This window comes from Melanostigma gelatinosum (assembly GCF_949748355.1).
Source record: "Melanostigma gelatinosum genome assembly, chromosome: 1".
Taxonomy (NCBI): Eukaryota; Metazoa; Chordata; class Actinopteri; order Perciformes; family Zoarcidae; genus Melanostigma; species Melanostigma gelatinosum.
This window is the reverse complement of record NC_136634.1, coordinates 642,501-657,578: the sequence shown is the minus strand read 5'-3', so window position 1 is coordinate 657,578 and position 15,078 is coordinate 642,501. Positions and strand designations below refer to the sequence as shown.

The following is a 15,078-nucleotide window of genomic DNA, read 5'->3' as shown; positions in this document are numbered from 1 at the left end:
CACCAATATCTGCAGCAACTAGCTTAGTGAAGAGAGTGTCCTCGCTCCCCTCTCACTATAGGGACTTTGCCTGACCTGTTTCCACAGTGGCAGAGTGCTCTCGCTCAGGCTAACTGGTGGGTCACCAATATCCGCAGTGGCTGGCCAAGTGAAGAGTGTCCGAAGGATCACTCTCCACTGACTGCCCCCTGCCTGTTCTCTCAACATTCAGCAGAGCGCTCCCGCTCAGACTGATTTGGAATTCCGCATCAACTAGTGGGACAAGGGTTCCACCAGAATCGCAGCCATGTTAAACTCTCCCGGCTGTAGGACCTGTATAGCTCCTCTTCAGCCTGAGGACGGCCCTGACCTCTTGCCCTAGCCTCGAGCTCCTGAGGCAGGGCCTCTCGGAGAACCCAGGCAGTACCTGCGGCATCACGCCTTGAGCAGTAAGGTCTGCTAGGCTGGCCGAAGTGGAACACCTGATGCGTGAGGTCTACCTCCCCCTGTCAGGGCAGCTGAATCCAGCCCAACCTACCCTGGTCATTTGTATGGCGCTTGCACGCCTGGCATACACAGCAGCTGGAACATCCACCTGTGAATGCCTTCTTCAGGCGCCTTCCCGCCCTCACCACCTTTTCTGTTCCTCCCTCCGAGGAATATCTGAGGGAGTTGCGTGCATGGTGGAGACACCAGGGCTCTTTCCCGCCTTACATCAGACCATGCAGGAGGTGGCAAATCTGGCCTTGCACGTATGCCAGCCAGTTAGACGACTATTGCATCCATCAGTTTCCCCTGAGGAGACTCTGAGGCCCGATGCCAGGTGCCCTCGACCCAATGTCGGGTCAAGGATGACCTGCTATCCAGGGCTTATGACACAGCAGCGCTGTGCACCGTATCGACAACTCCCTCTCCCACCTCATGCTTTCCCTCGCAGATTCTCTGCAGCGGGCTACTTCGACGCTTCCGCTCAGTGATGCTTCATTGCAGGCGTTTGCGCTCATGTCGAGGGAACGTGGATGTATGATGTCCACCCTGGTTCAGACTCGCCGCCAGGTTTGGCTGGCGCAGTCACCCCTATCTGAGACGTGTAGGAGGACCCTCCATACTGTCCCAGTGGAACCTGGTGAGCTGTTCGAGTCAGCTGCTATACAGGCGCTTCAGCGGACTGTTAGAGCTAGCCAGACCAGGCAGCAGTTCTCTGGTCTTTGCAGGGACATGCCTGGACCCGCAGACCTAGGGGTCCCACTTTGGCCCCACAAGGCCGTTTTCTCAGCCTCCAGCTTACCCTAGTAGCCGCAACAGGCCTCGGCGTCCTGCTGAGAGGCCGGACCGCTACCTATACAACCCTACTTACGTCCCCGTCCCCCCGGCAGGGGTGCCAGGAGATGTCTCCAGGCCGGCTGTCGGGGTTCTTTCTCCCAGCAGCGGATTTCCAAGGGAGAGTGGTTCACGTCTATCGACGCCTATTCCCATGTTCCCATGGTGCATCACCACAACTTTCAGTCCTGGGTGCTTCCATTCGGACTCTCCCATCTCCCCATGGGTGTTCACAGTGTGTTACTGCTGTCCTTTCCCCCTGCAATCGCAGGGCGTGAACATACTGCCGTACTTAGACGACTGGCTGACCTAGGCGCCATCCCGGCTTCTGACGCCACAGGACACTGCTCGCCTTCTCTCACGTGGCCCGGTGGGCCTCAAGGTGAACATGGAGAGGAGCTACCTGAGCCCTTCTCAGAGCATAACCTTCATTAGTGTGGCCCTATGAGGGCCTGTCAGTCGCCCCAGCATGTGGCCAACAACCCCCACAACCTCTCCCTCTTCCGAGGGGGCAGACGGTTGCCCTACATCCTTTTCTCCGACTATTGGGTAAACTGACAGCTGCCTCAACTGTCGTTCCCTTGGGTTTGCGGATGGCTGAACAGCCTTCACTTGGATGCCAAGTGGCACAGATACAGGGCAATAATATTATCGAAACAGTGCCTATTCACTATCCCCATGGAGGGAGTGCATATCTGGCGAACAGTGTCCCAGGAACCGAGCCCCAGGGGCTCATGTCGGTTCCATTCCACCAGGGGATTGTCACAACAGATACCTGCCTCTCAAGGCAGGGTGCAGTGTGACAGAACAGGACAGACTGGGGGCAGTTGTCTGCTGAAAGACCGCAGGTCCAGGTTCTAGAGCTAGCGCTCGAGCACTTCCTTCCATGTTTGAAGGGAAAGCATGTGCTTGTCCGGTGGACAGCACCTCTGCTGTGAACTATCAATGTTCAGTCACAAGCCTCCACTGTGAGAGTGGCGGCTGCATCCAGACGTGTCGACCCACTGCCCCCACTGGGTCTCCCTGACGGAGAGGACCAGCCCTCTGGGTCAAGATGCCCTGGCTCACACGTGGCCAGAGGATCTTCTTTATGCCTTTCCACCATTCCCTCTGATTTTGCTATAAGCTTGTCAGAGTTCTTCCCCAACAGGAGGGATCTCCTGTCGCAACTAGAGGGTCGGATTTGGCATTCCAATCCCTGCCGCCTTCAACTATGGGTCATGGGAGGGCCCGACCGGATGCTGAGTGGCTGCATAGAACCAGTCGGACTGACTATTCTGAATGCCAGTGCGCGGTCTACCTGCCTGCAGTACAAGAAACAGGTGAAAGCTGTTCTCCGACTGGTGTGCGGCTCAGAACAAGGTCCCAGTACAGCGCCCCGTGCCTGCTGTACTGAGTTTCTACAGTCCCTCCTGGATAAGGGCCGGTCTCCCCGGCATGGGACCTACCCGTGGTACTGGACACCTTATGCTTTTCTCCTTTTGAACCCCTGGCACGGGCGGAGCCGAGATGGCTATCGGCAAGACGGTTTTCTCCTTGCCGTCAATTCAGCTCAATGTGGGGGCGAGCTGCATGCCCTATCAGTGGAAGAATCATGTCTCAGATGTGGAACTCAGATGGCTTGGGTGTCACTTTCTGGCCTAATGCAGTGTTTCTCCCAAGGGTGTGGATACGTTCACATATAAACCGGCCTATCCAGCTGGCAAAGTTGACTCTGGCGGTCAGTAAGGATGAAATAGAACGAAAGTTACGAATGTAACTACGGTTCTATGAATCCTGGATGACCGCCAGAGTTCTTGGTCACTCGGAATCCCGTGAACTCGCGAGAAGATTCCATAGGACTGAGCTCAGGATGACACCGGAACTTATAGACGACGAGGGTCATCCGAGGTCACACGTGACTTTGTTGATATAAATATTCGACCTGCGCATGCGCGAGATCCAGTGTGAAGCACTGCTTCTGGCGGTCATCCAGGATTCATAGAACCGTAGTTACATTCGTAACTTTCGTTTTCCTCTCAATTAACGGCTTCTGTGTCAAATGTGGAAATCGGTGGGATTCCACAGTCATTTGTCTACGACAAGGACAAGATTAGCTACTTTTACATCCAGAAATTATACATGCAGCGTGAAGATTGTGGACCCAGTGGCAAAACACAAATGTTTTTTACACAAGAATCTCAAGCTGCTCTTCACTCTAGTGGTGACATCATGCACTCTAAGCTGCGCAATACACACCCATTATAAAGTCAGAAAAGTGCTGAAAAATCATAAAAGTTAAATTGCTGCAGTTCAAAAAGTGTAAAAGATATCAGAAAGCTGAATGATGTGGCAATAGTTCAGGGTTTTCTCAACATTCTAAAGTTGAAGTGGTGTCTGTAGCTGAAAGTATGAGGAAGTAGAAGGATTTGAAAGTTGAAGAAGTTTAAGAGGATTTGAAAATATTCTCCATAGACATCCCATTCAAAAAAAAGTTGCAAAAAGCTTAATAATTCAAAATGTTTAAAGGTTAGAAATATGCTAAGTCATAGCAGAGATGCGCTGAAGGAGCTGAACATTTTGATAGTTGAATAGTTTCTGTAGCTTAAAATATGAAGGAGCAGAACAGTTTAAAAAAAAGGGGGACGGAAGAAATAGTTGAAGAATAAAGAGAAACAGGATAACAATAGTTGGAATGCTTAACAGCATTCCAACTCATGTTTACAATGTTTACTGAGGTAATAAATCACGAGAGAAGTAGAGTCATCTTCTCATAGACTTCGATACAACCAGAGGAGTCGCCCCCTGGTGGACACTAGATATAATGCAGCTTTAAGACATGAAGCTTTGACTTGTTTACCAGCGAGCACTCTGTTGACAGACGAGTGTGTTGCCAGGCCAGGCTGCCCTCTCTCATGGAAGATCCCGGCGTAGGGCAGGTACTCAGGGAGGAGGAACCGCCTGGAGGACCAAAGGGTTAAAGGGACAGTGTGTCACACTTATAGGGGTTTATTGGCAGCGATGGAATCTAATATTCATAACTATGTTTTAATCAGTGTATAAACACTCAAACCTGCAGGTCACCGTAGTTCTCAGACACTCTGAGCTGAGGGTTGGTGTTGTTGTTTACTCTCCACTAGATGCCTCTAAATCTTACACACTGTTCCTTTAAAAGCACACCTGGACTAGAAATGGTTCATGACTTGCGTTTAAATTCCGCACATTGAATCCACATTCAAACTAAAACATAAAGTTTGTAGTAGTAATAGTGGTAATGTTAGATTAGAGCGTCTCACCGCGGGACAAAGCGACCCAGAGAGGGCGCAGACATCCTGGCGTTACGGGTCGTCCTGTGTCTCGCTCGGTCTCCGTTATCACTGGAAGGAGAAGATGTTTACGGTCACAGAAGATACAGGATGTATGACAGGAAACCGTTTGTTTCCACTACAAGACAATAAAACTAACATGTCGACATTCAGAGATAGTTAGTGACAACGTCTCATCAGGTTACTGGAACTACATATTACAATCATTTATCTTGATGTGGAATTCATCATGTCTAGTTTAACCCATTTTAAGAACTCACTCCAGCTCCTCAAAGTCCACGTCACTGTTGTCCATGGAGCCGGACGGGTTACTGGCAGGACTGTCGGAGGAAGATGACATCGCCCGAAGGCGGTTCTGCTGGTAGCGAAGAGAACGCTGACGAATACTGTCCCTCCTCGACAGGTACTGGATCATCCTCTGGGCGTAGTACGCAGCTGGAGAGAGTCTGGACAGCACAGAGGATCAGGGTAAGTGAAGTGTACCCGTCTGGATCGGGGTAAGTGAAGTGTACCTGGCTGGATCGGGGTAAGTGAAGTGTACCCGGCTGGATCGGGGTAAGTGAAGTGTACCCGGCTGGATCGGGGTAAGTGAAGTGTACCTGGCTGGATCGGGGTAAGTGAAGTGTACCCGGCTGGATCGGGGTAAGTGAAGTGTACCTGGCTGGATCGGGGTAAGTGAAGTGTACCCGTCTGGATCGGGGTAAGTGAAGTGTACCCGGCTGGATCGGGGTAAGTGAAGTGTACCCGGCTGGATCGGGGTAAGTGAAGTGTACCCGTCTGGATCGGGGTAAGTGAAGTGTACCCGTCTGGATCGGGGTAAGTGAAGTTTACCCGTCTGGATCGGGGTAAGTGAAGTGTACCCGGCTGGATCGGGGTAAGTGAAGTGTACCCGCCTGGATCGTGGTAAGTGAAGTGTACCCGTCTGGATCAGGGTAAGTGAAGTGTACCTGGCTGGATTGGGGTAAGTGAAGTATACCTGGCTGGATCGGGGTAAGTGAAGTGTACCCGTCTGGATCGGGGTAAGTGAAGTGTACCCGTCTGGATCGGGGTAAGTGAAGTGTACCTGGCTGGATCGGGGTAAGTGAAGTGTACGCGTCTGGATCGGGGTAAGTGAAGTGTACCTGGCTGGATCGGGGTAAGTGAAGTGTACCTGGCTGGATCAGGGTAAGTGAAGTGTACCTGGCTGGATTGGGGTAAGTGAAGTATACCTGGCTGGATCGGGGTAAGTGAAGTGTACCCGTCTGGATCGGGGTAAGTGAAGTGTACCCGTCTGGATCGGGGTAAGTGAAGTGTACCCGGCTGGATCGGGGTAAGTGAAGTGTACCCGGCTGGATCGCGGTAAGTGAAGTGTACCTGGCTGGATCGGGGTAAGTGAAGTGTACGCGTCTGGATTGGGGTAAGTGAAGTGTACCCGTCTGGATCGGGGTAAGTGAAGTGTACCCGTCTGGATCGGGGTAAGTGAAGTGTACCTGGCTGGATCGGGGTAAGTGAAGTGTACCTGGCTGGATCAGGGTAAATAGGGTGGTCTCTTGACCCCGACATGTCGTAGCGAGACAATGATAACAGAGATGATTCCAACAGTCGCCTGGATAAAAGAAAACACAAGGACAGGTGTCATAAGAGAGATACTTAAATGTTAAAAGTAAAACTTACCGTGTGGCTTAAAGTAGATGTTCAACAGCATATATGGTCCACAGGCTATGAAACAAAGAAGTCAAGACTAAGATTAACTCAAAGCCACTGAAAGACAAAGACTGTACCTCCTCAGGGAGTCCTCATCGGGGGGGTCAACAGGCATTTCTTGGCTTAAGGCCTCTGGTGGCTCTGCCGATCTGCCGGCAGCGGCCTGCCGGTACACCCTCTCCCACTGCGCCGTGTCCTGGTTGTACACCAAGCCCACGGTCTGCTCTCCAGTCTGGGTGGGGGTCGGGGCTATCGGGAAGGCCACAGTTCCTCCACCACCACCACCTCCAGGGGGAGGAGACTGCTCGCTGGGCTCTGGCGGCGCCCTACTCTCCGGGGTTTCTAGTGTCCTCCTGCTCTCCTCGGGCTGCCAAGGGGAAGAAGAAGATGAAGGAAAAGCGGAGGAAGAAGAAGAAGAGGAGGGGGGCTCCAGAGTGGAGGCAGAGGTGGAGGAGGCCTGGTTGGTTCGCTCCCAGCGCTGAGAGTCATGGTTGAAGGTCAGCAGGTTGTGGCAGGCCCGGCAGCGGTTCAGGTGTCCCCGGGAGGCCGGGGGAGGAACATTGTTCTCCAGGTTGTGTGGGGCAGGAGGAGGTGGGAGAGGAGGCTGGTAGTGGATGATAGTAGGGGAGGATGATGAGGAAGGCCCAGGTCTATCTGGGTCCATGTTATTATTCAACAGCTCTTGGTTCTGCTCTTGACTCCCGTCCGCCATGCCACCACCACCGCCGCCCCCTAGTGGCGGCTCCAGGTCCTGCATGCGGTCGAACTCCATGAAGTAGCGGCTCAGGTTGCACTGCAGCACGTTGCGGAACGAGGCCGTGTTGCCGCGCGAGCCGTCCCAGAACGGGTGATGCCCGCTGCTGGTGCCGGCGGTGTCCCGGCTCCCGGGGGGCTCCCCTTGTTGGGGGAAACCCCGTCCTTCAGAGGCAGAGGTGTAGACGGGGGAGTGGGAGGAGCCGTCCTGCTGACGGAGCACCGACAGCAGGCTGATGGAGGACGAGGAGGTTCTGGGAGGCAGCATACCCGGACCGACCCCACCTTCCCTCATACTCAGCAGGTTGCGCGTCCAGTCGGGTCCCGGTCTCGGGGTGGAGTGCGACTCGCCGACGCCGCTCGGAGCGGGGGGGTTAAGAGAAGTGCCGGCGCTATAGTAGACTGAGGTAAAGGCCGAGGGTCGCTCCGAGGGCTGCCTGGGCTCCGTACGCGCCGAGGAGAAAGTGGAAGCCGGCGACGGTTGGGGGGCGTCGGGCGTCCCCCTGCTGGGATTGGTCGGGGTCGCATCGGCCGCCAGGGAAGGGTTCCGATTGACGGAGCAGCGGCTGCACAGACAAACCATGCCCAGGTGCTGAGTGCAGCCCGGGAACGGAGGCCCGCGCTCGGTGCCCGGGTACTGGGCCAGAGGCATGCTGGGAGATTCTCCCACGTTGCCCCCGTTGTCGCCGACAGGTCGCAGCTGCTCGCCTCCCGTCTGAGCGCCCGGGGAGCGAGACGACAGGATGTGGAGGAAGTTGTGGAGGATGGGCGTACGGCGGACCGGCTGGGACGGCAGGAAGGAGCGCTGACGGAAGTGAGGCATCTCCACGCTGTCCATGGGAACCTCGGAGTCCTCCTCGTTCTGAGAGAAAACAACAACAACAACAGCTCTGAGGACTCCGCTCAACACCCCCACTAACAACAGGAAACCAGGTCAACGGGTCTCACCTGCTGATTGGACGGATTCACTATCGCCGTCAGCAGGTTGTGACCAAGAGGGTCAAACCTCACCAACCTGGAAGCAACACGAGTACAAATAAATGACCAATATTCAAACAATAGTGACCAGTAGAACACATAACACACAACAGAGTTATCACAATCACCGCTCTGACTTTCACACTTTGACTATTGTCAACAGAAACATGTTTTCATGTTTTTCACATTAAAAGCCTACCTATAAAAAAGGGAAGGGAACACCAGAGGAAGCAGAGCAGCAGAGGAAACATTAGAAATAACTGAGAGCAACACGTCAGCGAGTTCGACTCAGAGCGTAACGCTGTGCCCACTATGTGGCGCTAGAGAACACAAACATGCTCTCTATCAAGTAGAGGCCGTTTCATGGAAACGTCTTTCATTCTTATCGTTATGAACCTTATAGAACCGCAGTAAAGACAAAAAGGTTCATTCAGACATTCAGAATTGAACATAGTTCATTTTTATTGTATATTTTAAAAAGTCAATACTTGGCGTACATGTATCGATACAATATTGCAAAACAGCGATACTAAGCTGTATTGACGAGGGTTGGGTACCGAAACTTGGTGCCGGCATGGCACCGGTTCCTATACGTCCGGTATCTACCGGACTGAAACGCAACGCAGATTTCGGTGCTTCCTTTCGGTGCTTGAGCCGATTGAAATACTTTCTTACACTACTCTGATGACTCGGTCCTGGCAGCAGGACTCGGTCCTCCGCTCCTCACTCATAGTATTATTACAACGGGGTACTTAGCGCTGCCACTCATAAGCACAACAACACAGGCACGCCAAAGCTTCTTCTTCTTCTTCTTTGAGGTGTACTGGCGGTTGGCAAACGACGAATTGGCGCATTACCGCCACCAACTGGTAAAATAAAACAAGTCATGAGACGTGTCGTATTTTGCCAGAGAAGGAAAATATGCTCATATTGCTGCAAAATAATTGCTGAAGTTTGAAGCTGTAGTGTGTGTACAGAGTGTGTGTGTTTTGTATTTATTAATATTTATTTAAGTATACTGTAAACTGTTAACAGTTAACATATTGTTCATAGTTAAAAAGTTTGAAGCTGTAGTTTGAAGCCAAGTGTTTTGTATTTATTTATATTTATGTATACTTTAACAGTTAATATATTGTTCAATTTGAAGAAAAAAGTATCGTTTTAGGCACCGGTATCGTTTTAAAAGTATCGTTTTAGCACCGGTATCGGAAAAACCCAAACGATACCCAACCCTATTATTGACCCCCCCGCCCCCACCCACCAGATATGCAAATCTTAACATAAAGAAATGTTAAGTCATTGAAATCTGTTTTTCGTTTATTCTAATCTGGAATCTTATTTTGAAATTTCTGTCCATCTGTCAACCCCCCCCCCCCCCCCCCACCCACCGGACTCTCTCGGTGTCGCTGCCGGTCTTGACCACGGCGAAGGGTTCTGGTCTGCTCCAGTCCCAGAAGTGGAGCTCGTTGTTTGTGGCGATGAGGAGCAGCTGAGCGGTCGGGTGGAAGGCCAGCGATGCGATGGCGACGTTGCTCTCTGTGAACCAGTTCTCACTCCCGCCCTGAAGAGAACAGACAGGTAATCAGCAGGTGAGTCAACACCTCTTCAAAATAAGAGTCCTGCTCCTCTATAGAAACAGAACCATCATGAGAACAAGAACATGTCTTTCGTGCAGAATAACAGTTATGATGACATCAATCATGAAGAAGAAAGAATAGAATCAAAAACACAGGACATGATGTCCACAAATCATCTGCATCCCACTTCCACCGGACAGTTTGTTGTTCCAGCCGCGCTGCTTTGCTTCTGCTGAAGCTCTGCATAGCGCAGCTTCTTACGATCATAGGCCTCTTCAAGCACGTTCTCCCACGAGACCGTGAGCTCTATGAGGTACACGGTCTCCAGTGAAGAAGAAGAAAAGAAGAAAACATTTTTATTGTCATATACATTTTTACACACACACGAAATTTGACTACTGTATTTGACCCATCCCTGTATACAGGGAGCAGTGGGCTGCCATCGATCGGGTTCAATGTCTTGCTCAGGGACACTTCGACACGTGACACGTCCCAGTCGGGGATCGAACCGTTGACCTTCCGGTTCCCAGACGACCCTCTTAACCCAGTGCGCCACGGTCGCCCGCACAGGTGAATGGGACCAGAGGACCTGGTCTGGCCTGAGGTTGGTGGCAGCAATCTCTGGAGGAAAGATCAATTGCTGGCCGATGTGGACCAGCATCCTGTTCTTCATACCTGACTCTGGCCATGATTAAGCGTCCCGCTTCTCGCTTGGTGGAAGGATGTTTGGGGGCTTTTTGTCCTTCTCGGACAAATGCTGTTGCCTTCAGGGGATTGGCTCCTCTCGGGGGTAAGGAGTTGGTCGCACACCGCTTGATGCCAGGCCTTTGAGGACCTGGTTGTGCCGCCAGGTATATCTGCCTTGCAGCATACCATGATGTTTGAGAGTCGCAGGAGTTGGGCAGAGGGCACAGGTTGGGTCTTCTCCGTCCCACTGATGGAGATTCTTTGGTGATGGAAGCACGTGATAAGTAGCTCTGATGATAAAGCTGATTTTTGTTGCTTCCATTTCCCATAGTTCCCTCCAGCTGATCTTTCTATGTTTCTATGAAATGTTGAATATATATATCCAACATTTCCAACTAAAACATGGAGGCTCTACGTGCTATAAATATTAAACTATTTACATTTTTATAACCTGTCCTGTTAACAGCCTGGAGTTCAGTCAGAGTGTCTCCTCCTTGTTGTCCCATGACTGCTGGTCTCAGATGAATCCATCACCACTTCATCGTTTCACTGAGGAGCTCACGCTGTAACGTTTCTACACTCTCTGGTTCAAGGAAACGCTTTCTTTTGGCTTCTTTTTCTGTAGAGCCTTTCCGTCACACATGATGTGTTCAAAGACCATCGGAGAGATGGACATCTGACGATGATGAGTTTTTTACAGCTTCTGGCTGAGATGACGGTATTGTTTGAAGGAAACATGCTTCTCAATCCCTCCAGCTGCTTTGTATTTATTATCTGAGCTTCACAGTTGACTGAATCCTTACATTGTTATTAATAACTTATTTTGTAGTACTTTTGTAGTTTACGGTACTCAGATCTCTTGACCACAGTGAGACAACGTGAGGCTCTAGAGCTGGACTATCTTTTGATGAATGATTTGGTCTCTGAAGTGTTAGAACGTCCAAGTTAATCTCCTCTAAAGTCTGGACCAACATCCAACGATACTCCAGTTCACTGAATAGAAACCAGTGAACTGGACTCAGAGACTCGATACTCACATGAAGGTCCCAGATACGGACTTCTCCATCAAGGCACCCAGAGGCCACCAGGCCGGGGATGGTGGGGTGAAAGGTGACACACCAGGGGGTCCTACGGTGGCCCACAAGGGAATGTAAGCACTTCCCAGTCTTCACCTCCGTGATGTAGATGTTGTGGTTGACGTGAGTGGAAGCCATCAGGGTTCTGTGAGGAGCAGAAGGAGTTCTCTTTATAAAGAGCTCTGTGAGATATTCTCTGGTTTCAGAGAGTGGGTGAAGCGCTCACCTGTCGGGGCTGAAGGCCAACAGGAAGGTGGAGCGAGGGCTGTCCGGCAGGTCCACCTTCTGTGAGGGGCACAAACACACTGAGTCAAGAGAAGTAATGGAGGAACATCCCAGAAGCACATGTTCAAAACTAATCAACACGACTGAGGAGCCTCCAGATGTCTTCCTTTGATCTACACACACAAATGAATGCTGCAGCAGGAACCACAAGCCTCTCAACAGGTGTTCTCCATACCTGACTGATGTCCACACATGAATGAATGAACACTATAATAACCTGTTCTCCATACCTGACTGATGTCCACACATGAATGAATGAACACTATAATAACCTGTTCTCCATACCTGACTGATGTCCACACATGAATGAATGAACACTATAACAACCTGTTCTTCATACATATGAATGAATGAATGAACACTATAATAACCTGTTCTTCATACATGAATGAATGAACACGATAATAACCTGTTCTTCACACATGAATGAATGAACACGATAATAACCTGTTCTCCATACATATGAATGAATGAATGAACACTATAATAACCTGTTCTTCATACATGAATGAATGAACACTATAATAACCTGTTCTTCATACATATGAATGAATGAACACTATAATAACCTGTTCTTCATACCTATGAATGAATGAACACTATAATAACCTGTTCTTCATACCTATGAATGAATGAACACTATAATAACCTGTTCTTCATACATATGAATGAATGAACACTATAATAACCTGTTCTTCATACATGAATGAATGAACACTATAATAACCTGTTCTCCATACATATGAATGAATGAATGAACACTATAATAACCTGTTCTTCATACATATGAATGAATGAACACTATAATAACCTGTTCTTCATACATATGAATGAATGAACACTATAATAACCTGTTCTTCATACATGAATGAATGAACACTATAATAACCTGTTCTTCATACATATGAATGAATGAACACTATAATAACCTGTTCTTCATACATATGAATGAATGAACACTATAATAACCTGTTTTCATACATATGAATGAATGAACACTATAATAACCTGTTCTTCACACATATGAATGAATGAACACCATAATAACCTGTTCTTCACACATATGAATGAATGAACACTATAATAACCTGTTCTTCACACATATGAATGAATGAACACTATAATAACCTGTTCTTCATACATATGAATGAATGAACACTATAATAACCTGTTCTTCATACATATGAATGAATGAACACTATAATAACCTGTTCTTCATACATATGAATGAATGAACACTATAATAACCTGTTCTTCGTACATATGAATGAATGAACACTATAATAACCTGTTCTTCATACATATGAATGAATGAACACTATAATAACCTGTTCTTCATACATATGAATGAATGAACACTATAATAACCTGTTCTTCATACATATGAATGAATGAACACTATAATAACCTGTTCTTCATACATATGAATGAATGAACACTATAATAACCTGTTCTTCATACATATGAATGAATGAACACTATAATAACCTGTTCTTCGTACATATGAATGAATGAACACTATAATAACCTGTTCTTCGTACATATGAATGAATGAACACTATAATAACCTGTTCTTCATACATATGAATGAATGAACACTATAATAACCTGTTCTTCATACATATGAATGAATGAACACTATAATAACCTGTTCTTCATACCTATGAATGAATGAACACTATAATAACCTGTTCTTCATACATATGAATGAATGAACACTATAATAACCTGTTCTTCATACATATGAATGAATGAACACGATAATAACCTGTTCTTCATACATATGAATGAATGAACACTATAATAACCTGTTCTTCATACCTATGAATGAATGAACACTATAATAACCTGTTCTTCATACCTATGAATGAATGAACACTATAATAACCTGTTCTTCATACATATGAATGAATGAACACTATAATAACCTGTTCTTCATACCTATGAATGAATGAACACTATAATAACCTGTTCTTCATACATATGAATGAATGAACACTATAATAACCTGTTCTTCATACCTATGAATGAATGAACACTATAATAACCTGTTCTTCATACATATGAATGAATGAACACTATAATAACCTGTTCTTCATACCTATGAATGAATGAACACTATAATAACCTGTTCTTCATATCTATGAATGAATGAACACTATAATAACCTGTTCTTCATACCTATGAATGAATGAACACTATAATAACCTGTTCTTCATACCTATGAATGAATGAACACTATAATAACCTGTTCTTCATACATATGAATGAATGAACACTATAATAACCTGTTCTTCATACCTATGAATGAATGAACACTATAATAACCTGTTCTTCATACCTATGAATGAATGAACACTATAATAACCTGTTCTTCATACATATGAATGAATGAACACTATAATAACCTGTTCTTCATACATATGAATGAATGAACACTATAATAACCTGTTCTTCATACATATGAATGAATGAACACTATAATAACCTGTTCTTCATACCTATGAATGAATGAACACTATAATAACCTGTTCTTCATACCTATGAATGAATGAACACTATAATAACCTGTTCTTCATACATATGAATGAATGAACACTATAATAACCTGTTCTTCATACCTATGAATGAATGAACACTATAATAACCTGTTCTTCATACCTATGAATGAATGAACACTATAATAACCTGTTCTTCATACATATGAATGAATGAACACTATAATAACCTGTTCTTCATACCTATGAATGAATGAACACTATAATAACCTGTTCTTCATACATATGAATGAATGAACACTATAACAACCTGTTCGTCATACATATGAATGAATGAATGAACACTATAATAACCTGTTCTTCATACATGAATGAATGAACACTATAATAACCTGTTCTTCATACATGAATGAATGAACACTATAATAACCTGTTCTTCATACATATGAATGAATGAACACTATAATAACCTGTTCTTCATACCTATGAATGAATGAACACTATAATAACCTGTTCTTCATACCTATGAATGAATGAACACTATAATAACCTGTTCTTCATACATATGAATGAATGAACACTATAATAACCTGTTCTTCATACATGAATGAATGAACACTATAATAACCTGTTCTCCATACATATGAATGAATGAATGAACACTATAATAACCTGTCTTCATACATATGAATGAATGAACACTATAATAACCTGTTCTTCATACATATGAATGAATGAACACTATAATAACCTGTTCTTCATACATGAATGAATGAACACTATAATAACCTGTTCTTCATACATGAATGAATGAACACTATAATAACCTGTTCTTCATACATATGAATGAATGAACACTATAATAACCTGTTCTTCATACATATGAATGAATGAACACTATAATAACCTGTTCTTCATACATATGAATGAATGAACA

The 15,078-nt window shown here is 46.6% G+C and overlaps 1 protein-coding gene across 2 annotated transcripts in view; it reads right to left on the bottom strand.

Annotated features, from left to right (window-relative positions):
* ambra1b (autophagy/beclin-1 regulator 1b) overlaps positions 1 to 15,078 on the bottom strand; it is a gene marked incomplete at its 3' end in the record, with an annotated part of 39,250 nt that overhangs the window by 18,678 nt on the left and 5,494 nt on the right. For both annotated transcript variants that reach the window (XM_079269027.1, XM_079269028.1), the window contains exons 3-11: positions 11,585 to 11,643; positions 11,320 to 11,503; positions 9,407 to 9,579; positions 7,989 to 8,055; positions 6,365 to 7,902; positions 6,103 to 6,189; positions 4,865 to 5,050; positions 4,575 to 4,655; positions 4,139 to 4,239 (exon numbers count right to left, since the gene is read on the bottom strand). In XM_079269027.1, the coding sequence (XP_079125153.1) occupies positions 4,139 to 4,239; positions 4,575 to 4,655; positions 4,865 to 5,050; positions 6,103 to 6,189; positions 6,365 to 7,902; positions 7,989 to 8,055; positions 9,407 to 9,579; positions 11,320 to 11,503; positions 11,585 to 11,643 (2,476 nt within the window). The remainder of the gene's footprint in view (positions 1 to 4,138; positions 4,240 to 4,574; positions 4,656 to 4,864; positions 5,051 to 6,102; positions 6,190 to 6,364; positions 7,903 to 7,988; positions 8,056 to 9,406; positions 9,580 to 11,319; positions 11,504 to 11,584; positions 11,644 to 15,078) is intronic.